Source organism: Copadichromis virginalis, linkage group LG4 (genome assembly GCF_057382275.1).
Source record: "Copadichromis virginalis isolate Kocher_CV1m ecotype Utaka linkage group LG4, C_Virginalis_male_GT1.1, whole genome shotgun sequence".
NCBI lineage: Eukaryota > Metazoa > Chordata > Actinopteri > Cichliformes > Cichlidae > Copadichromis > Copadichromis virginalis.
In genome coordinates, this window is record NC_140621.1 from 26,355,310 (window position 1) to 26,376,483 (window position 21,174).

A 21,174-nucleotide genomic window follows, 5' to 3' on the forward strand; every position below is an offset into this window, starting at 1 on the left:
TCCCCGACCTGCTTTGCCTCTCAGCCCAGTTGAAGATCGATATCTCTCCAGCTCCAGACTTGCCTCATTACTGCCTCTCACCAGAGCTGCTTCATGTGAAGCCATATCCAGACCTGCGTGTTCGACCAACCAAAGAGGTGCTGGAGTTCCCCGCCCGCCAAGTATACACACCGCACACTACCTATAGGTGAGCGTTCATCTTACAAAGTTTACCTATTAAGCAAATATACATTGACCTAGTCTGGGCCTCTTGTGTCTATTTGATTATTGATTTTTGACTGAATCTGATATTCTTCAACCTTTAAGTCAATAGTTAAAGGAGAAAAAGAGACATTTTTCCAGCATTTTTTTTTTAATCTGAAATTTTTTTTTACTAATGTTATTTTCATGTAGAATATGAGCATAAAAATACAAAAAACAAACAAATTGTTTTTATTCTATGTACAGCGTATACATATAATACTGGTTCACCAAACACAATCTTTAATAATTTAACAGCTTATTTTAAAAAGCAAATTTACAAAGCAAACTGATGTAAAGACACAAAAATAATGCACAAAATATAGATTACAGGCACGATAACAAGGATGTAATTATGAAGGACCCAAAATATATATTTTCTGCCAGTGCAGTTGATCTATAGCATCCATAGCAAGGTTGGAAGGGAGTGCAGTGAGTTTATGGAGTTAAGATCTGGATCATGTCAGCACTTCACTCTGGAAGAGGGAAGCAAAGTAGCAAATTTAATGAAATAAAAACATGGAAAGTTTATCAAGAATATCAGATAGTTTGAACAAGTTATTTACCATCTTCTGCAGTTTGGCAAGCTGCTCATTCTGACTCTCAATATCCTCTTTTTGGAGCTCAGTCAAAAGCTGTAAGCCTCGCAAGACTTTGTCGTGCTCCTCTGCTCTCTCCTACAAACAGAAGTAAAGTTAAAATAACCTGTCAGTGATTATATGACTAGCGTTCAAATATGAAGCAATAACCAGCAAAAGCAACTATGGAGTGATGGAGTGTTAGAATTCATGCTGAACTGTAACTATTTTGAGTACAGCTTTCTGTTACCTGCAGCTCCTTGATGCTTGGAGGTACAGAGTTGCTGAGGTACATCTCCAACTGGCTCACTTTTGTCCTCAGCTGCTGCTCTTCCTTCTCCAGGCTGGTCAGCCATTCTTTAGTCTTTGTGGTCTGAGCGTGTTGCTGGGCCATCTGGGCCTATCAAAAGAGGATGTGCCTATATTATTCTCTTCCCCCAACAAAAGCCTCAGTGCAGCTGGCAGCTGCTTTCCCCAGAGTCTTACATGTAGCTTTCACACTCATTTTGCTTGCTCTTGTCTTGGATATTAGAGTATGGTTTAACCTTATACAGCAGGCAAATGAAGTGAATAATAGTAATATGATTGTCTTGGCTGTGAGTGCCCACATAATAACAGCAATACAGGATTTTATGTAGGCATTTTAAAGAAAATGTTTTGCTTTCACAAGTCACCAAAAAGCTGCATTTTCTCTCTCCTTCTCTGTGTCTCCACCTCAATCTGATGGCGACTTATATACTCTGCCTCAAGTTTGCTCCCGTATGCTGTACTGAGATTGAACCTTGATTGTAATTCTGAGACATTATCTCTCCCCAAATACCACAGCCTTTCACCTTCACCTGGGGGATCTGTTGTTTACATATTTCCATGTCTTCTTACCTGTAGCAGCTGTATCACTTCTTTGATCTGTTTCTCCACCTCTGCAGCCTGCTCAGTCTGTTTCCCCAGCTTTTGGAGAGTTCTCTCAGTGTTCTTCAAAGACCGGCTGATTCTCGCTATCTTTGCCTCAGTGGTTTCATAAGCATAGTTTAGGGATTCGCCAAACTGTAAGACACCAAACATGAGCACATTGACTTCTTCTTGCGGTGCCACCTTGTATTCCGTCTTGCTGGTCTTCCTGACCGGGCTTGCGTGCACTGCTCCAGCCACAAAAAGCAAGCACAGGCTCCAGAGCATTGTGATAATAAATGTTGTTTCCTCAGTTCTTTCAGATGTTCAAAAGATATTTCTGATTTATCTTTCAGCAATAGCGCCTGTGCAGAATAAAGCTTTTTTTTTTATGTATGAGTCAAAAATGAAAGCCATAAACAGGCACTTGTCTGTCATAGCAGTGTCATCAGCCCCTCAGCGATGAATGGAGGGTGGCTGCTCCACCTTATATTGCATGTGTGCATGGCTACGTGCGATACCAGGGTAAAACATTAGCTCGGTTTTGGCCTGATCACAGGTCTTGTCCATGGCCTTTGCCTCAGTGACCCTCCCTTGAAGTTTGACTGTAGCGATACTAATTTTGTCATTTAGGTCACAAACATGTGCATCATGCATAGCAATATATGTAGCTTTTTTTTTAACGAAGAAAATTTTCACATGTATTATATTCTGTGCACGAAGTTTGATTGTTATGTCAATCACATGTGATTGCGTGGTGTGTCAGTGCCTTTATACAAGTGGCTAAAGTCAGCTTTCAAATATGTACAGGAGTTAACTCTAATGTTTAACTTGGATGGGGGTTAAGGTGACTTTCATCAAGTGAGGCCAGGTTCGGGTCACACTCCCGTTATGTGCGCTCGTATGATCTTGTCTTTTCTGAGAATAAGATTGTTATATATTGTAGGTTGTGGGAAATATTTAATATAAATGGGGTCTGATCTTATTGCCACATGCTGACATCATAACAGGAATTAAGTGTTCCCTTCATGGCTATGCAGCCTTTTAAAATTCTTGTATTTTTCTCTCTTTCTCTCTCTGCCTATTTTGGCTCTAAGGAACCTGCTCTATGTTTACCCACAAAGTCTGAACTTCAGCAGCCGTCAGGGCTCAGTGAGGAACATTGCTGTGAAAGTACAGTTCATGGCAGGAGAGGACCCCAGTCAAGCCTTAGCGGTGAGTTACACTCGGGGATAATGAAGCAACATGACCGTGATGTTCTCTGGCAAATGAAATCCCAGCCACAAAGAAAAGCTTAGAAATACTATATGATGTCTTTTTCAGTAGCGGGAACTTCAAAGGAACATATTTGTGAGCAGCAAAGGAAGAAGAATTTAGTTATGCATGACCTGCAGCATATCTTTCATGTTATCACTCTGATTTTCTTTTCTTTTGGTTTATTTAGTATAACATGGACGATGCACACTATATAGTGTTTACTATAAGTGGCACTCCACCCAGGATATTTCTTTTGCATATCCCATAACAGCAATCCCATGTAGAGCTGCAGGGTAGAAAAGGATTGCTTGTTATGTAACATGGCTGCTGCTGACACAGTTAAAGTAACATAGAAACTACTCAAAATACTCAACCAGTGTAACTAGTTGAAATTCACTCTTTCTTTCATTTATGAGTGAAAAGTTTTCAAACCTTTGAAAAAAACATTTTCCAGAGTGAACTGTTCTCAGTTTGGGGTTTGAAACAGTTGTGGTGTTCATTGTGAATGTCTTATTGGTTATGGAAAACTGCATTTATGCACTGCTTTTTTTAAAAACAGGTCATCTTTGGAAAATCGAGCTGTGCAGAATTCATGAAAGAGGCATACTCTCCTGTCATTTACCATAACAAGTAAGGTTCCCTCACCTGTTAAGCCTCTGCTCAAGTCTGTCCAACTTTTCTTTCTTTCCTAAATGTCTTGTTTAACTCTTTCTCATAAGGTCTCCTGAGTTCTATGAGGAGATGAAGATGAAGATTCCTGCCAATCTGACAGACAACCACCACCTGTTGTTCACCTTTTACCACATCAGCTGCCAGCCCAAACAGAACACTCCTCTGGAGACTCCTGTGGGCTACACGGTGAGTGCACTCCTTCAGCTGGCTCTCCTTGAATACTTTCACCCACACACTCACTTGTTCAATAGTTCTATCTGTTGTCTTGCCATCTGTTAGAGATCGCGTGTCTTTCTTTCTGCTTGCAGTGGATCCCTCTGATGCAACATGGCAGACTACGCACCGGCTCTTTCAGTCTGCCTGTCTCTGTGGAAAAGCCCCCGGCTAGCTACTCGGTGCTCACCCCTGACGTGAGTGTGTTTGAAGAGATTGTGTGAACATTGGTTCTTCTTCCAGCACCTATTCCTTTGTGGTGTGCCTGAGTGTTAAATGAGTTGGGTGTCACTCTCTGGCAGGTTCAGCTCCCAGGCATGAAGTGGGTGGATAATCACAAAGGTGTGTTCAATGTCGAAGTGAAAGCGGCCTCCTCAGTCCACACTCAGGTACACAAATACGCTTCTTACACTTACTGCTCTTTCTTATTCCTCCCACGTGTAAAGACCCAATTTGCTATTATAGCTTGGCTGTGGGTCCTTAAAATTTTTTATAATTCTTATAGATCTGCTATCAAAAATACCTTAAAAAGCGTTGAATTATCTTAAATGTTCTTTAGTGTTATTACTACAAAACAAAAAAATAATACTCCCTGGTCTTTAAGGAGCTCACTTTTGGGCTGCTCAATTTGCGATACATCGGTGGAAGCTATAGAAATGTTAGTCTACAGAAATGGGAACATAGCAGTTAAAGTTAAAAGACATGCACCTGTCCTTGTCCTGGACTGGTGACAGTCAGTCTCACGTACCTAATTACAAGCTGGTCCTTTCCGTGCACGCACAAAAACGTACTCAGTAGCACAGGCAAATAGTCATGCGCTCACAACTACGCAGTAACATTTTGTTAGCGTAGAGGCTCCTGTCTGCAAGTGAAGACACAAAGTTCACTAAAGTAAACCACAGAGGGCCTACCATGAAAACATTCTTAATAACAAATCTAATGAGACATTTAAATCACCCTGACCCAGCTGAATATGGAGTTTTGAAAGAAGCTAATAAAGGTAGTTGCTAAATATAACACTATCCAGAATTTAGAAGCAGCCACAAGCCAGCAGCTTCACGAGCAGTGAACGGATCAAAGCAGATACGAGGAAAATTATGGAGACAAGTGAAAACACATGAGAGTCGATGTCCTGTTATCTGGTGAAGCTATAATTAGACTAGAAAGTGATGTAAGTAGATACATTTGTGTTGTTGTACCTGCTTTTGTTTGGTAAGGTGAAATACGTCAGGTAAAGGTGGATGTACAACAACTTATTTTCAGTTAATTATTTGTGCCTTGTTCCAGTAGCAGAACACTTTATTTTCACTTGTTTAAATTAGAGAGGGTCCTGTAAGTTACTAAAGTTTGGTGGAACTTCTAAAGTCCAATCATTTCTTTTATTATGAAAATAATATTTTGCATTGAAGAAAGGCTGGTTTTTATTTCTATAAGCTGTCAATAATAGCTCCAAGAAAATCAGAATAGGTAAAAATCGTTGTCAGTAGGTAGCATTAAGAAAAAAATCGAAATAAACCAAGAAAGTTGCACTGGGTGCATCTTTAGTTAAAGTCTGTGCCTGGAAGTCTGTACGAAGCAAACTGAGTTTCACATTTGAGACTATGGGCTGTCTTTTAGATCAAAAACTAGATTTGTGTTAGTCTTTCACATCTATAAACGTATAAACATATTTCATCATGTAAAACATCAGTGTTTTCCTCAAACAGTATAATTTCACTTTTAATGTATTTCCATCCTGTTTGGCATTCACATTTATTTAAATTAATATACAAGCGTCATAGATGTAACTGGCATATGTCTATAGAAACTAGTTTAGTTTAATGTCTAAAACAATCATTTTGTTGGCTTTAGATAGTATCAAAGTAAATCGGCGTAAACTGGAAAACAAAAGAAGTGTGGTGCACATTAATGTTGCTCAGAGTGGAGAAACTTGAAATTTATTTTATTGTTTGATGTACGTCACAGTCTGCTTGGCTCCTGTTGGCTCACATATATGCAGGTCATCGGGAAATGCAGTTTCGTGTCACTTTAGAAAAGGAAGGTCACACACACCCTGGATCACCCTGCTCTTCTAGAATTTCAGGTGTTCTGCCAAATCAAAGTTCACCAACATCAGCTGTTACTTATCATTCATTGTGCATGTGTGCTTCTAGGACCCTCACCTGGATAAGTTTTTCACGTTAGTGTATGTCCTGGAGGAGTACTCCTTTCCTTTCCGCCTGAAGGACGTCATCATAACTGAGGCAAACATGGAAGGGGAGCTGAAGGCCAGCATGGCTGCGCTGAGAGGGGCTGTGCTGGATACCTGTGTCAGGTTCTTGCATCAGCTGCTTAACAAACTCATTCAGCTCATTGTCTACCCTCCAGTCATTGCAGGCCAGATTGGTGAGGAGGCTGTCAACACTTCTTTCTTTTTTCTTTTTTTAACTTTCTTTTTATTGTTTTTCTTTAAACATTATACAGGGAGGGTAGGGGGTAACAACAAAACAAAACAACAAAGCAACAACAACAACAAAAAGATAAATACAACAAGTAGGATAACACCCCCCCCCCCCCCCCCCCCCCCCCAAAAAAAAACAAAAAACAAAAAAAAACATGTTGGATCTCCTTGTTTCTACAGTTTGATCATTTCTCATTATCAATGTGTTGGTCTTTATCCTGTTGGGTTTATATACTCAGTCCATTTCTCCCACTTTTTATGGTATTGATTCTGTAGGTCAATTGTTCCATGGTTTGTATTTCATCTATAATTTTGATCCATTCGTCCTGTGATGGTGGGTCTATCTTGTTCCATTTTCTTGTAATTGCCTTTTTACAGGCAGCAAGCATAATTTTCAATATGTATCTATCTTCTTTCATCACATCACAACACTACTTTCTATGCAAACTAGGCAAAAATGCAAATTCTCATTTTTTTGAGTGATTGTAATAACTCTCTTAGAGATATATTAATATGATTATTGATAATTATTTTTTTGTTGAAGATATGAAAAACAAAACTGTTTAATTTGCTTTACTTGAGGAATTTACTTCATTAACACACACAACAGAGGAACAGATATTCTAGATTCAGTTTAGCACCTGATAATAAATGCGTTAACTTGTGGTTACCTTTAGGGCAAGCATTACCTTTGTTGTTGTGGTTGTGGTTATTGTTGTTTTAAAGCACTCACTTTGAATTTACCTGCAGTGAACCTGGGTCGGGCTGCTTTCGAAGCCATGGCTCTGTTGGTCAATCAGATCCACAAAAACCTGGAAGGGAACCAAGATCAACATGGCCGCAACAATCTGCTGGCATCTTACATCCATTACTGCTTCCGCCTGCCCACTGCCGAGCCTACCCTGCCACCGAATGGTGAGTCACCAGGCTTAACTGTGAAACCTTTATTTTCATTTGAAAGAACAAAAATGGTTTTTGTTAGACCATAAAGTGCCAGGGTTTTTTTTTTTTTATTGTTTTATTTGCTAACTTCTATGTCCTTTCCTTCTCCCCGAGTAGCAGGCACCCAGTCCTATGAGATGCCAATGCAGTACGCTACCTTATCAAGGGCAACAGCGCGGCCAAGCAGTCTGCACCTGTCCCGTTCCAAAAGCATTAGCAACTCCAACCCAGACCTGGCTAGCACACCAGTTTCTCCTGATGAGGAGGTGCAAAGGATCATGGGGAGCAAGGTATGCTGCACTTCTCAAGTCATTTTAAAGGAGATTAAAGTTAGGTTATTAAATATTTTGCACTTTGTTGGTCTTATGTTTTGCAGGAAATGTGTACCAGTCAAACTTATCATAGGCAGCTGTTGCTTTACTTTCACATTTATTATATTTGCTTAGTGTCTCATTTTTCCCCTAGTATTTCAATTACATTAAGTAAAATATATGAATGTTGTTACAGTCTGGCTACACAGAAAACATGGTCTGTGTTTTCTGTCTTTATGAAACCACTTGTTTATTTTCTAGTTTCTGTTTAGATAATATCACTCTGTTATTTTGTTGTAATCGTAGTTTCTGGACTCTTCACAGCTGATTCAATAAACTCAGGTTAACTGAGAACTCTGTGCAAACAGTCTGTCTCACTGCTTAGACAACAATGTAGTAATTCTCTGTGCCTCTATCCCTTTACTTAATGCAGTACCTCAGTCCTTTATTCTCCTCTCCCCAGCTTTCTTTTCTTTGTTGCTTTTGTCTCCTTTTATTTCGTTCCTGATTTTCTTCTCTAAATAATCTTTTATGTAGTAATTACCCTCTCTTAATTCACTGTGCTCTTGCCTCTTGCCACACTCTGTGTGTGTTTTTGTGTGTGTCTCTGGTGGCTTATGGCAGGGCATTGACCGCTCCCACTCCTGGGTAAACTCTGCTTATGCCCCTGGGGGCTCCAGATCTGTGCTACGCCGGAACCCCAACTCCAGCTGTGAGCTCAAGCAGGTGCCAAATCCCTTCACCTCATCCTCACCTTTACCTCCTCCACCTCCATCCTGCACTGCCTCTCATCAATTCTCACGGGTCATTTCTTACCTCCATTGCATCTGTGTCTGTCTGGCTCTCTCTCTGCTCGCCTCAGCCCACCTGTCACCCCTTTTTATCTACTCCCTGTACATCCTCTCTGCTGCCTAACAGGCACAAGTTCTGCCTGGGGCTTGTTAGGAGTTCATAGACAGTTCTCTGGCCACCCACCCATTTCCATTCACCCATTTTCACGTCATCTGTGTGTGTTCACCTCACCATCACTCCATGTCAGGCAAACGACCGCAGCTGCAATCGCATGTCTGCCTTTCTGGACAGCGTGGCTTTGTTTTCAGTTCCCCCAAGGCAGATTGCAAAGAAGGTAAAACTGGCATCTAACTAACTGTAAAAGTTACAAACTAACACATTTGTGATATCATATCATTCACCAACTTCCAATATCATTACCATTCATCAACAATCATGCGATTTGAACACAGATCTACATGGAAATAATGTGAAAATTGAAAATTTAGATCTTTTTGGAATGAAGAACTATCAGTTCGTACTCCTAAACCTTTATAACCTGCAGTTACTGTTTATGAAGTATTCCTAATAGCATTGAAACTGTTTATTTTAATCTTGATAGCTCAAATACAATTAACTAGACCAAACTGAACTAGCTTGTTGTTGGTTCATGTCTAGCTGCTCCACGAGGAGCTGGCTTTACAGTGGGTGGTCAGCACCAGCACAGTGAGGGAAGCGGCACTGCAACAAGCTTGGCTTTTCTTCCAACTGATGGTAAGCATTCCTTTTTGAAATTGCAATAATTGTACACCACTTTCTAAGTAGCAAAAATCTAAAGAGAATGCAGTAAAACAAAACTTAAGGTCTGCAAACCATTTTCTTATGTATCCCCTCCTACAGACAAAGAGCATGGCCCACCACTTATTCCTGACCTCAAAACTGGATGTTCCCAGGCGTCAGCGGTTCCCAGACCGCTTTGTGGATGACATCGCTGCACTTGTGTGTGCCATCAGTGCAGACATTGCCAGCCGATACCACAAGGTACCAAATCCTGAGAGCTACCCCATATTCTAGAAATTGAATTCATTTCTTGATAACAATTTAGGTCACTGGCCAACAAAAACTATAGTGGCTTTATTTTTCTCCCTTATCTTTTATACAAAGCTTGAGCATTGCTGTTTGATTCAAACCTAACATACAACCTAATATAATGTAAACCAAGACTCTTCCTCTTTCTCTCACATGAATTTTCCCCTTCCAGGATGTGGAGCTTGTGGAGAGGTTAAATAGCAGTCTGGCTTTCTTCCTGAGTGACCTGTTGTCTCTCATGGACCGGGGCTTTGTCTTCAACCTCATCCGCTCTTACTACAAACAGGTCCCCATTGCACTTTTTCCTATTTTCCTGTAATCTGATACGCTCAGAGACTCCCACACACATTATTGTATCTTCTATGTAACTGCATGTTAAACAGATTGCCAACAAGTTGCACACGGCCCAGAATCCCAGCTCTCTGAATGCTCTGAGGATGGACTTCACTCGTATTGTCTGCAGCCATGAGCACTATGTGATCCTCAACTTGCCGTGCTCAATCCTGAGCCCCCCAGCCTCCCCCTCTCCTTCCACTTCTTCCACTACATCACAGGTACTACAGCACATTATCCATCATAGACGAATTATAAAAATAAAAAAATTTCACATAAAGAGAATGGATAAATTGAAATGTTGCTAATTTCCCTCTGTAATAAGTGCATACTCATAGCATCAGTGTCCTCAAAGTTCCAGTCATGGCCCTTGGGGATGTTTTTTGCAGCCCTTGAGTCAGCCAAGGAAAGAATGCAATACACTGTATTGTGTCATTTTGGGAGGATTTTTCTTGAATTCCAACTCTTCTGTTCTGGGCATCATAGCTAGAGTTTCTTAACAGAAATACCGCTGGGGTCAAAATGTGCCTTCCTCTTGGTTTAAAAATACAAACATAAATTATGAAATTAGCAAATACACTACAAACACTAACTAAAGCTGTTTATTTTCCTTAATAAATAAATGATGTCTTAAATTTGCAGTCATCAAAAATTCGAGAATAACTCTTCTACTGTGTTCCTACACAAACCATTGCATAACATTAATGTCAGCCACACTTAAAGTCATTTCTCTATAATTCTGTGTCATCTTAACTATGTCTCCTTGTGTCCACAGAGCTCAGCATTTTCCAGTATGGTGCAAGACCAGGGCGTGGCCACCATGTTTGAGCTCTCCGTCCCTTTTCGCCAGCAGCACTTCCTGTCCGGCCTGCTGCTGTCTGAGCTCTCACTCATCCTCGACCCTGATGGTGAAGGGTGGGTTTTTAGTATCTGCTCACAAGCTGATCAAGACTTTACATCGATTCAGACTTTAGCGTGAAATAAAATGAGAGATGACAAAGATTATGATGATTTTGTTTATCACCCACAGGGTTTTTTTCCTTCATAAAAAGGCCATTAGTGCCGTTCACTCCCTGCTGTGTAGCCACGATGCAGACCCTCGCTACAGGGACCCTCAAGTCAGAGCCCACATGGCTCAGCTCTACCTGCCTCTCATCCCAATCGTCATGGAGACGCTACATCAACTCTATGACTTCTCTGGTCAGCAGAACAATATGAGCAGCCCATAAATATGATTTTCCACCTGCTCGAGAAGATGTTGTTATATTTGCAGTATTATTGTACCTGAGAGCGCTTTTCTTATTGCCTTGCAGACTCCTCGCCTTCTCGGGTCCGCCATGCATCCACCCACGCTGACGATGCTGACCCAGACAGTGGCAGCACTATCAGTCAGTCTGTTGCCATGGCAATCGCTGGCTCCCCTCTGCAGCACGCCAAAGCCAACCCATTCGCACTGCCCACAGTGGTAAGTGATAGCAGCAAGGGTCATAGTGTTCCCCAGAGCCCTACAGACTGACAGGTCACAGAGTGGCCTCTGTGTGGGCGACTGCTGCTTCAGTTTGACAGACGGTCACACCACACAACACTCACCCATTTAAATATCATTTGCATTCTTTCCATGTTGTTCTTTAGCTAAAGAACAACTGCTCCTCTTCACCTGTAGGTGGCTCTGTGTCCTTTGCTATAACTTTCTCTAAACAGCCATTTTGTTCTATACTCAAGTGGATTACAAGATTGGCACCGATTTTCTGTGTGTGTGCGTGTCGTTACCAGGCGGGGCGCCAGTCCAGCTCTCTGTCCGCCGAGTGCAGTAGGACTCTGCTGGTGTGTTTCCTGTGGGTGCTGAAGAATGCAGATGCAGCTCTCCTGGAGCGCTGGGTGTCAGATTTGTCTGTACTGCAAATCAACCGCTTGCTAGATCTGCTGCATCTCTGTGTGTCCTGCTTTGAATACAAGGTATAATAAATGGGCACCATCAAGATTCACAGTTCATTCAGGGAGATGCTAAATTCCTCTAAATTGATTTTTTTTTTTTCAAAGAAATCTAGTTCAGAGCAAATATTGATTAAATTTCATTTTCCTTCTTTTTCTCCTGTTTGATGGGGCTTTTATGAAGGCAATGAGTTAATGTTCATGGTTTAATTAGCTGTTATTTAAAAATTAGATTTAATTTAACCATTACTGCAAAAATGATGTCTGTGGCAGCATGTAACAGATCTGTGCTGGTCAGTTACTGCTGGCTGAGAATGCCCTCACTTCTGTCTCTGAAAAGTATATTTGATACGATACATTATACATAATGCATTGTACACTGAGGCACTTGGACTTCAGACATCATATCCAGGGTTACTACTGTATTTTCCATTACTGTTTGCATAGCACTCCAAAATCACACAGTAGTCTATTTAGCTGTGTTTACTCTATAAATTATCAATAGGACAGAAGGCTATTTTTATGTGTTTGTTTTTAAATTGTTTGCCTTTCTAAAGTCCATTTCTTAGCAGCTTTCTACACAGTTTTTTTTCCCTTTTATCCACTTTTAATAGTCTTTTTTTCTCTCTCAGAGAAATTTCTGGGTAAACTTGCCTAATTTGTATGCTACCTTTTTATGATTTATTTGTCCTCTGATGTTTGGTGGGCGTTGTAGGGGAAGAAGACTTTGGAGCGGATCAATAGCCTGACATTTAAAAAGTCTCAGGATATGAAAGCACGACTTGAAGAAGCCATACTGGGCACAATCGGAGCCCGTCAGGAGATGGTTCGGCGTCACAGAGGTGGGAAGCACAACAGAAACATAGGTTTGCGTCGTGCATGTCTGAAGCAATTTATATTTGTGGTGCTTAAGGAAATTTACTCTTACAGAAAGGAGCCCTTATGGCAGCCAGGAGAACGTTAGGTGGAAAAAGAACGTAACTCATTGGAGAACAAATGCAGACAGAGTCGACAAGTATGTGCTTTACAGACATATAGATTTGGTTCTTCTGCTCACCTTGTGAAAATTACAAATATTCTTGGATTATAATTTATGTCAAATGTGTGTTTCTGTGTAACATGATTGTAAAATGACACCTTTCAGGACTAAGGCTGAGGTGGAACAGGAGTCTGTGGTGGATGGAAACCTAGCTACTGAGGCCTCTCTCATAGTACTGGACACACTGGAAATTATAGTCAAGGTAAAACAATGAGAATTAAATAAATCTGTTTAGACACCACCTTTCCAGTGGTTGACATACAGTGCTGTCCTCCTATATAAACATCCTTTGCTTGTTGTGTGCCTGTCTTCTTTCAGACTGTGGTTGCATCAGAGTTGAAAGAAAGTGTTTTAGGTGGAGTGCTGAGAGTACTTCTTCACAGCATGGCAGGAAACCAGAGCGCCCTCTTTCTGCAGCATTGCTTCAATACACAGAGAGCTCTGGTTTTCAAAGTAAGTGCAGTTTGTTTTTAGCAATTACACAAGTTTTCAGGGTTTTTTTTATTGTCCTTTCCAGCAAAAAAAAAATAAAAAAATCACAAATTAATGAATTAACACAAATAATTAATGTTTTGGTATTAATAGTTTTACTCCTATTTGGCATTATTCTGCTTACTCATTTTTATTGATGACATCTGTGTTACATTTTTGTATTGAAAAGTAAAGCAAGTGGGCCATATTTAATTTCTGGTGGCAGCGGGGTGAACTGTACGAAGTGACGCTGTGTGTTTTTGTGTATAGTTCCCAGAGATGCTGTTTGAGGAGGACACGGAGCTTTGTGCAGACCTGTGCCTGCGTCTCCTGCGTCACTGCAGCAGCAGTGTCGGCTCTGTCAGAAGTCACGCCTCGGCATCCCTTTACCTGCTCATGAGACAGAACTTCGAGATTGGAAATGTATGTTAAGATGTTTCATTATCTGTGAAATACTTTGATGTTCTTTCATTACTGTGGACATGTCAGCAAAATGCATCTATACCGTAATTCAAGACTGTAATGGGCGACTGTGGTTCAGGTTTGGGAAGCTCAGCTTGTAACCAGAAGGTTGCCGGTTCGATCCCAGCTCTGTCTGTCTTGGTTGTTGTGTCCTTGGGCAAGACACTTCACCTACCACCTACTGGTGATGGCGCGATAAGGCAGCCTTGCTTCTGTCAGTCTGTCCCAGGGCAACTGTGGCTACAAGTGTAGCTTGCTTCCACCAGTGTGTGAATGTGAGAGTGAATGAATAGTGGAATTGTAAAGCGCTATATAAATGCAATCCATTATTATTACTGATGTTGTAAGTCACACTGAGCTACGTTTTTGTTTGTAGAACTTTGCACGAGTAAAGATGCAGGTCACCATGTCTCTGTCCTCACTGGTGGGAACATCGCAGAACTTTAATGAAGAGCATCTTCGTCGGTCTCTCAAGACAATCTTGACATATGCCGAAGAGGACTTAGAGCTGCGGGACACACCTTTCCCAGAGCAGGTGGACAGCAACCATCATCTTGTTTACAGTTTTTGAGCTGAAGCTCGTGGAACGGGTAAGCTGGTGGAACAGGTAAGACATTTTTTTTCATTTGGTATATGTATGTTTGAAACTGCAGGTCCAGGATCTGGTGTTCAACCTGCACATGATTCTTACTGACACTGTGAAGATGAAGGAGCATCAGCACGATCCAGAGATGCTTATCGACCTAATGTACAGGTACTGGAATAACCATCAGAGTGGCTGTAAATCAAAAATAAAATAAAACCTAAAGTGTTTTCTCATTTTCTCTTTTCAGGATTGCTAAAGGTTACCAGAACTCCCCTGACTTGCGCTTAACGTGGCTTCAAAACATGGCAGGGAAACACTCAGAGAGAGGGAACCATGCTGAAGCAGCCCACTGTCTGGTCCACAGCGCAGCTCTGGTAGCGGAGTATCTCAACATGCTGGAGGATTGTCGCTACCTGCCCATTGGTTGTGTCACATTTCAGGTCAATGTGTATTCTGTTTAAACCTTTCTACTTACAAATAGTTGGCTAGGTCACAATGATTTTAGTCTAATGCCTCGGTCACAGTCGGTGACCTCCTGATACCTGCCTGAACACTGCAGCCAACATGTTTCAAAAGGCACAAAAATTTGTCTCCTTATCTGGTGCGTGTTACAGTTTTCACTGTTTCACTACAGCTTGGAAAGTAGTTGGCAGTTATCTGACAAGGAGATGTTTTCCATGCAAACTACGGGCAACCGCGACAATCTGCTCACAGTCAAAGCAACTGTAATCTTTCACTGAGGCACTGTATACCTCTTTGTGACCAGTTTGAAACTGAAACTGCCAGAAACCTCCAGCAACCAGTCACTAACTGGGTAGAGAATTCAAATTTTTCCCAAATGACCTGTCGTTGCCAGGTGATGGCTGACTGGTCTCTGGACTTGTGTGAGTTGAGTTTTAGCAATTGAATTTGCAGCGACTGCCAGAAACCTCCAACAACTATTCACCACCCGGTTTGAGACTCTTGTGACCTGTGGTTACTAGATCTTCACTAATGGGTGTCTAGACCTGTGTGACTCAGGCCTAAATGAAACTTTTACTTAAAAGACATATAAAACATGTGGGTGTATGACCAGATGTTAACTTTTTTCCTATTCTGTTTTGTCTGTTTTTACTACAGAATATTTCATCCAACGTATTAGAGGAGTCGGCAGTATCCGATGACGTTCTGTCGCCAGAGGAGGAGGGCATTTGTGCTGGGAAGTATTTCAGTGAGTCTGGCCTGGTGGGGCTTCTCGAGCAAGCAGCTGCTTCTTTTAATATGGTATGACTCACATTCACTGACAAACAGCACAAGGTTCCAGCATTAACATGATTTGTGTTAAAATCTCTATTTAATTGTGCTGTAACTGCAGGCCGGCATGTATGAGGCCATTAATGAAGTGTACAAGATTCTGCTCCCGATCCATGAAGCCAACAGAGACTTTAAAAAGCTGGCTACTGTCCACGGGAAGCTACAAGATGCCTTTAATAAAGTCTACAACCAAGTGAGTTGACAGCTTAATCCTGAAATCACCAGCAATCCACAAAGGAATTCGTTTCTAGCTAATTATCTTTATCCTAATTCCCTTCTTATGTGCTTTATTTCTTTTCTCATCTTTTCCAGAGTTCAGGATGGGAGGTAACAAACTAATCTGACATTAAGAGCATCTAATTTAAAGTAAAACATTCAGCAGTTGTTGTTGACAATGTTATTCTTCTTCCCCTTGGCTTGTTTTCTTCTCCCCTCCTGTGTCAATAACATGGCCACTGGTGAGTGATGCAAAGCTTACTTTATCACTTGGTTGAGTAGAATTAAGACAAGTATTAATTAATTTGTGCTGCAGTCCTGCTGTAATAAAACTACTTCTGAGCATGAATTTGTATTTTCCCACAACATGAAAAGCATCTGTTTTCCCAAATCCAAAGCGTTAACAAACAGTAAATGCTGTTTTGTTTTGTTTTTCATCACTGGTGTTGCAAACACAGGAATATAAATTAGTGTCAGGGTGAAAACAATCTGTGTGCATTTTACAAACCAGCTGTTTTAACTAAAAGAAAAAAACCAAACAGCTTTCAGCCCCAAAACAACTAAACAAGAGAAAACGTTTACAAAGAAAAGGCGGCTCACTGGTGTGGCCGGTTGAGAGAGAGAGAAGAAAGTAAATGATCCTCTGTGGTAGGCGGTGGCCATGTTGGCTCTTTTTACAAGGGTGGCCCTCAGGAAAGGACACAGTCATTGGCCCCACCAATATCCACATCCAATAACTATATAATTTCCAAACATCAACCAGACCTTTTCACTAACAGAAAATCAGGCACAGAAGTTAAATAGGATAACGCATAAATACAACAGCAGTATAACAACCATGGATCATGATTGGGGGGAAAAAAATAAACTCTGGTTATTCAGATAGATTTCTAGTTTACATTTCACATTTTAGGCTTTGTTAACACCTCCATATGGCTGCTTACTATGATGACCCCTAATTAGCATATAATTGCATAGTTACTTAGTTACTGACACTTTGTTATCACACTGTTACCAAGTACTTTTTACTGCATTTTTTCTAATGGTTAAACAGCTATTTCGCTAACATTTCTGTACAACAAATTACTCGTGGTGAGTTTATTCTGCAGTGTCGCATAATGCTGTTCCTCCTGTTTTTGTGTTTCTATTCATTCATTCAGCATTTATGTACTAGTGGAAAAACAGTATGCTAACGTTTGTATGACAGATTTGGTCTTTGTTTCAAGGTTGTTGAGTCCTCAATAAAAACAGCTCAGTCATTTAAACATTTTAGTTTGTGAAGAAAAAAAATCTTCATTTCAAGTCTTTAGTGTCAGATAATGAATCCATGAATTAAAACGGGGTATTTTTTTTTTCTACTATTACCACGTAAGCTCTGTGTCAGCTGCTTTTAATTCACTCATGCTCTGCACTCCTTAATCGTTTAAGTTTTCTGTCTTGTTTTTAGTGTTCAGCGAATGTTTGGGACCTACTTCAGAGTGGGTTTCTATGGCTGTCGCTTCGGAGATCTGGATGAGCAAGAATTTGTCTACAAGGAGCCATCGATCACCAAGTTAGCTGAGATATCGCACAGACTTGAGGCATGTTAACTCCTCCTGATGTTAATAAAGATGTCTTTAATGATTTATGAGGAACATATGTCTAAAGGTGAATGCCTCTGGCCCACAGGAGTTCTACTCAGAGAAATTTGGGGATGAGGTGGTCGAAATTATCAAAGACTCCAACCCAGTGGACAAAAACAAACTCGATCCCAACAAGGTAAAGAGATGTGTATGTTTGTTGCTTAAAGAATATGTATATTTTAAAAATGTCTAACTGTACTGATGACTTTTTCAGGCTTACCTGCAGATCACCTATGTCGAGCCCTACTTTGACACATATGAGCTGAAGGAAAGAATCACCTACTTTGACAAGAACTACAACTTGCGTACCTTCATGTACTGCACTCCCTTCACTCTGGACGGCCGCGCTCACGGCGACCTGCACGAGCAGTACAAACGCAAAACCATCCTGACAACGTCTCACGCCTTCCCTTACATCAAGACACGGATCAATGTTATCCACAAGGAGGAGGTGGGTGTCTCTACTGGAGGGATCAGATTTTAAATAAATGTAGACATTATGATGTATGTTCATTGTTACATCTTTGGCTTTCCAGATTATTCTTGTCCCCATTGAGGTGGCGATTGAAGATATGCAGAAGAAGACTCAGGAGCTCGCTTTCGCCACAAACCAAGACCCCGCAGACTCTAAAATGCTTCAGATGGTGCTCCAGGGCTGTGTGGGCACCACTGTCAACCAGGTGATAAAATAATTGAAATGCTGGTCCCCCTGGAATAATAATAACATCAAAGCAGAGCTTTAAGTCTGGGTTAGTGTTTTAAGCAGTGGCAGAAATTCCTCAGCTAATATGTAACTGTTTGTCTCCCCTAACAGGGCCCCCTTGAGGTGGCGCAGGTCTTTCTCGCCGACATTCCTGATGACCCCAAGCTGTTTCGTCATCACAACAAACTGCGCCTCTGCTTTAAAGACTTCGCTAAGAGGTACTGACATGATCTCCGTCTCAGACAAAGACTGTTGTGTAGCCAATAAAAACAAATCCCAACTCCCTGTGTCTTTATTTTTTGTGCAGGTGTGAAGATGCCCTGAGGAAGAATAAAGCCCTGATTGGGCCAGATCAGAAAGAGTACCACAGAGAGCTAGAAAGGAATTATCATAAACTGAAAGAAGCTCTGGGTCCTCTCATCAACCGCAAGATCCCCCAGCTTTACAGAACCCTACCAGCTCCGACTCTGCAAACACAACGGTAACTTGAGACATTAATAACACACACACACGCCTACGCACAGAGACGCATAAAATGATCTCATGCTGCTTCTTCAAGCACATCAAGCTAACATAAGAGGAACGTAAAACTGTGTCATGCTTCAGGCTATATGCTCTGCATGTCACCAGTGAGCAGACATGCAGACACATTTCAGTGATTTCAAATGTGTCACATTTTATTCCACAGTCATTAATAAAAGATGATGCACTTCTTGAACTGCTGTAGCCTGTTTGACTATGGAAACTATCACCATATGTTACTTTTGGTTTTCATCATCTTCTGGCTGCACCTCTGTGTTTGCATGTGGACTGATTTCTAATCAGAAACAGTTACAGTCAACAGCACCTGCCAGACCGATGCTGCAGCACAGAGAAATGTAAAATCCCAGATATTTAAAATATTAACACAAACTTTGAGCTCCATTGGTCCGCTATATTACATTAGGGGTTTATCATTATTATTCTTGGAACCACAATGCTGACTCAAAGCCATGTAAGCTTTTAGTGGGACAACTTTCACACTCCTTGGGTGGCATTTTTTTGGCTCAAATGAAATAAAAATGAACTACATCTTTGCTAAAATATGTTTTTGATTTTGACAAAAATCTTTTTACCAGTATTCCTACTAATTATCCCCCCTCTCTTGCAGGAACTCCTACAGTAGGTCGAGTTTCCGCAAAGTCGACTGTTGAGCCACAGAAAGCTGCAAAGCGACACAAAGCAACAAGCTTTTAAAATTAGCACCATCTCATACCGTCTGTCCCCCCTTCCCCCCACTGCATTGCACACCAACTGTAGCAGGAACACACAAACTCACCGTCCTCTTCTTCATCTAGCTCGTTATTTTACACTCATCACCCTTGGCCACCTAGTCATGTCTTAACACCCCCCTCCCCCTTCCAGTCCCTCTATGCACACACAGTAAGTTGTCACCTCTTTCGCTGCCCTACCATCCCCACCACTCTCACACCTCTTTTGGGGAAAAAAACCCCTCTGGTGTTTATGCAGGAAGGTTATCTGCTCTGTAAACATTGTCATTTGGAGCAAGGCTCTAAGATGGCAGCGTTTAAAGAAAGCTTTTTACAGTTATCCACCCAAAGTAATCTCTCAGAGCCTGATCTGACTTTACCTTTAGTTTTTAGTGCACTGTTTTACATTTGTTTTTCTTTAGCTTCGAGTGTCTGCTTTTGAACAGGCTTAGGTTGTCTGTTTTGTGTCATGGACTTATTTAATTTGTGAGATTTTTTTAAATCCCTGGTAGTGATCACTGCCAGACTTTGTTATTAAATAGTCCCAGGGAGTTTTCTTTTGTTATCAACAGACCAAATAACTGACATTCCTTCTCCCTCAAGTCGTAACATTTATCTGCCCATCTCTCGTTATAAGGGTTCAATAAAGAGAGTTGGTGGGCTGCTTTTTGTGGAGGTCCAGGTTTGATATGATTGAGCTCATAATGTGTGGGAGAGACTGACTCGATGGGATGTTTAAATGTGTTCTTAAAACTGTGAACTCTTAGAAAAGCACTGCAGTCGCATCAGATGTTTATCACAGAAGCACTGTCTAAAGACAGGCCATCTCGTTTACTCACACAGGCATGTTCAAACTGCGACATTCACTATCATACTACAGTATAGATAGATAGATAACTGAATATGTTATGACTGCGTAAACAAGTCCTCGTTTGACTGTTATGCGCTTCTGTATAAGACCAAATGTTTTGTATGTATACACCTCTGTGGTTTGCATTTATTGTAGAAATCTCCATCTACTGTATCTATGAAATTGCACTATTGTAAACAACCTGCAGCACATTAACACTGTAACTACTAAAATATATGTGCTTTTGTTATTTTACAGAGCTGGAAACTGTTTTTTACCGATTAGATAGGCAATTTTTTTTATTTATTTACACTGTCTTCTATTAAATATTTCTCCCTACACTCCTGGTCATCCTTTATTTATGGGTCTTACGATGTAAATTCATGTAGTAATGTGTTTACTATTTTTAACACTGTTTCACATTAACAGTTTTGTTACTGGAAATCTATGTTTTTCACACATGGTTTCTTCGCTTTTCAGCAGTCAGTATCATATTATGGTATGGGAAGCATCTTTAATACCCATAGACCACAGTGATACTACAAAAACTACTCTAACAACGGGGCTACGACAGTAACATAGTGGCATTTCTACATTTCTGTTTCTACATGAAACATACACAAGGTTTGCAAGTAATTATTACTAAATTTGCATGTATTAATTTTAGTTATGAATCTCAATACTTTTGAATGTTGTAGACTATTCTTTTTCAGATGTTATAACTTAAAATTAACAGTTATAATTAAGAATAATTATTTCATCACATATTTACTGCACATTCACAAGGGTTACAGTACCATTATGATTACATATAGTTTTTTATTTGTATTTGTTTATTTGGCGACATCCTCTTGCAGGGACTTTTATGGTTGTTTCTGCAAGTCTTTTGTGGGGTATGAAATTTCTCAAAGATACTCGGTGTCCTTCCACCAACAACTTTTGATGTCCATGGATCTCTAAAGAGGTTGTTTGAGGTCTTAGACGTTTATTGGGATTCCTCAGCGTTCCTTGATTTG

The 21,174-nt window shown here is 40.7% G+C and overlaps 2 protein-coding genes across 4 annotated transcripts in view; one reads left to right on the forward strand and one right to left on the reverse strand.

Moving 5' to 3' along the window:
* The window catches only part of dock6 (dedicator of cytokinesis 6), a 31,179-nt gene extending 10,680 nt beyond the window's left edge, over positions 1-20,499 (forward strand). The window contains exons 14-50 of one of the 3 annotated variants that reach the window (XM_085454559.1): positions 25-187; positions 2,804-2,921; positions 3,523-3,593; positions 3,683-3,821; positions 3,944-4,045; positions 4,151-4,237; positions 6,002-6,233; positions 7,039-7,203; positions 7,348-7,520; positions 8,166-8,267; positions 8,581-8,667; positions 8,991-9,086; positions 9,213-9,353; positions 9,574-9,687; positions 9,785-9,955; positions 10,510-10,649; positions 10,765-10,934; positions 11,048-11,199; positions 11,508-11,690; positions 12,382-12,508; positions 12,597-12,681; positions 12,811-12,907; positions 13,024-13,158; positions 13,447-13,599; positions 14,015-14,173; positions 14,292-14,392; positions 14,472-14,664; positions 15,344-15,487; positions 15,579-15,710; positions 15,830-15,844; positions 17,188-17,313; positions 17,402-17,491; positions 17,570-17,806; positions 17,892-18,035; positions 18,170-18,276; positions 18,366-18,539; positions 19,209-20,499. In XM_085454559.1, coding sequence (XP_085310685.1) covers positions 25-187; positions 2,804-2,921; positions 3,523-3,593; positions 3,683-3,821; positions 3,944-4,045; positions 4,151-4,237; positions 6,002-6,233; positions 7,039-7,203; positions 7,348-7,520; positions 8,166-8,267; positions 8,581-8,667; positions 8,991-9,086; positions 9,213-9,353; positions 9,574-9,687; positions 9,785-9,955; positions 10,510-10,649; positions 10,765-10,934; positions 11,048-11,199; positions 11,508-11,690; positions 12,382-12,508; positions 12,597-12,681; positions 12,811-12,907; positions 13,024-13,158; positions 13,447-13,599; positions 14,015-14,173; positions 14,292-14,392; positions 14,472-14,664; positions 15,344-15,487; positions 15,579-15,710; positions 15,830-15,844; positions 17,188-17,313; positions 17,402-17,491; positions 17,570-17,806; positions 17,892-18,035; positions 18,170-18,276; positions 18,366-18,539; positions 19,209-19,251 — 4,868 coding nt within the window. In that variant the 3' untranslated portion in view covers positions 19,252-20,499. The remainder of the gene's footprint in view (positions 1-24; positions 188-2,803; positions 2,922-3,522; positions 3,594-3,682; positions 3,822-3,943; positions 4,046-4,150; positions 4,238-6,001; positions 6,234-7,038; positions 7,204-7,347; positions 7,521-8,165; positions 8,268-8,580; positions 8,668-8,990; positions 9,087-9,212; positions 9,354-9,573; positions 9,688-9,784; positions 9,956-10,509; positions 10,650-10,764; positions 10,935-11,047; positions 11,200-11,507; positions 11,691-12,381; positions 12,509-12,596; positions 12,682-12,810; positions 12,908-13,023; positions 13,159-13,446; positions 13,600-14,014; positions 14,174-14,291; positions 14,393-14,471; positions 14,665-15,343; positions 15,488-15,578; positions 15,711-15,829; positions 15,845-17,187; positions 17,314-17,401; positions 17,492-17,569; positions 17,807-17,891; positions 18,036-18,169; positions 18,277-18,365; positions 18,540-19,208) is intronic. The other 2 variants (XM_085454560.1, XM_085454561.1) reach the window with 2 other exon arrangements.
* On the reverse strand, positions 410-2,181 carry angptl8 (angiopoietin like 8). The gene is made up of 4 exons (XM_085455459.1): positions 1,698-2,181; positions 1,069-1,218; positions 807-917; positions 410-716 (listed from the first exon to the last, which is right to left on the reverse strand). The coding sequence occupies exons 1-4, from the start codon at positions 1,992-1,994 to the stop codon at positions 699-701; spliced, it is 576 nt and encodes a 191-aa protein (XP_085311585.1). The 5' UTR covers positions 1,995-2,181; the 3' UTR covers positions 410-698.
* Positions 20,500-21,174: the final 675 nt, after the last annotated feature.

Bases quoted from the DNA above. Each gene is read 5' to 3' on its own strand.
- angptl8 (XM_085455459.1), bottom strand. From the start codon at position 1,994: ATGCTCTGGAGCCTGTGCTTGCTTTTTGTGGCTGGAGCAGTGCACGCA. The intron at 1,219-1,697 runs GTAAGAAGACAT...CTCTTTTGATAG, and splicing joins AAGTGATACAGCTGCTACAG to GCCCAGATGGCCCAGCAACA. The intron at 918-1,068 runs GTAACAGAAAGC...TTCTGTTTGTAG, and splicing joins CAAGCATCAAGGAGCTGCAG to GAGAGAGCAGAGGAGCACGA.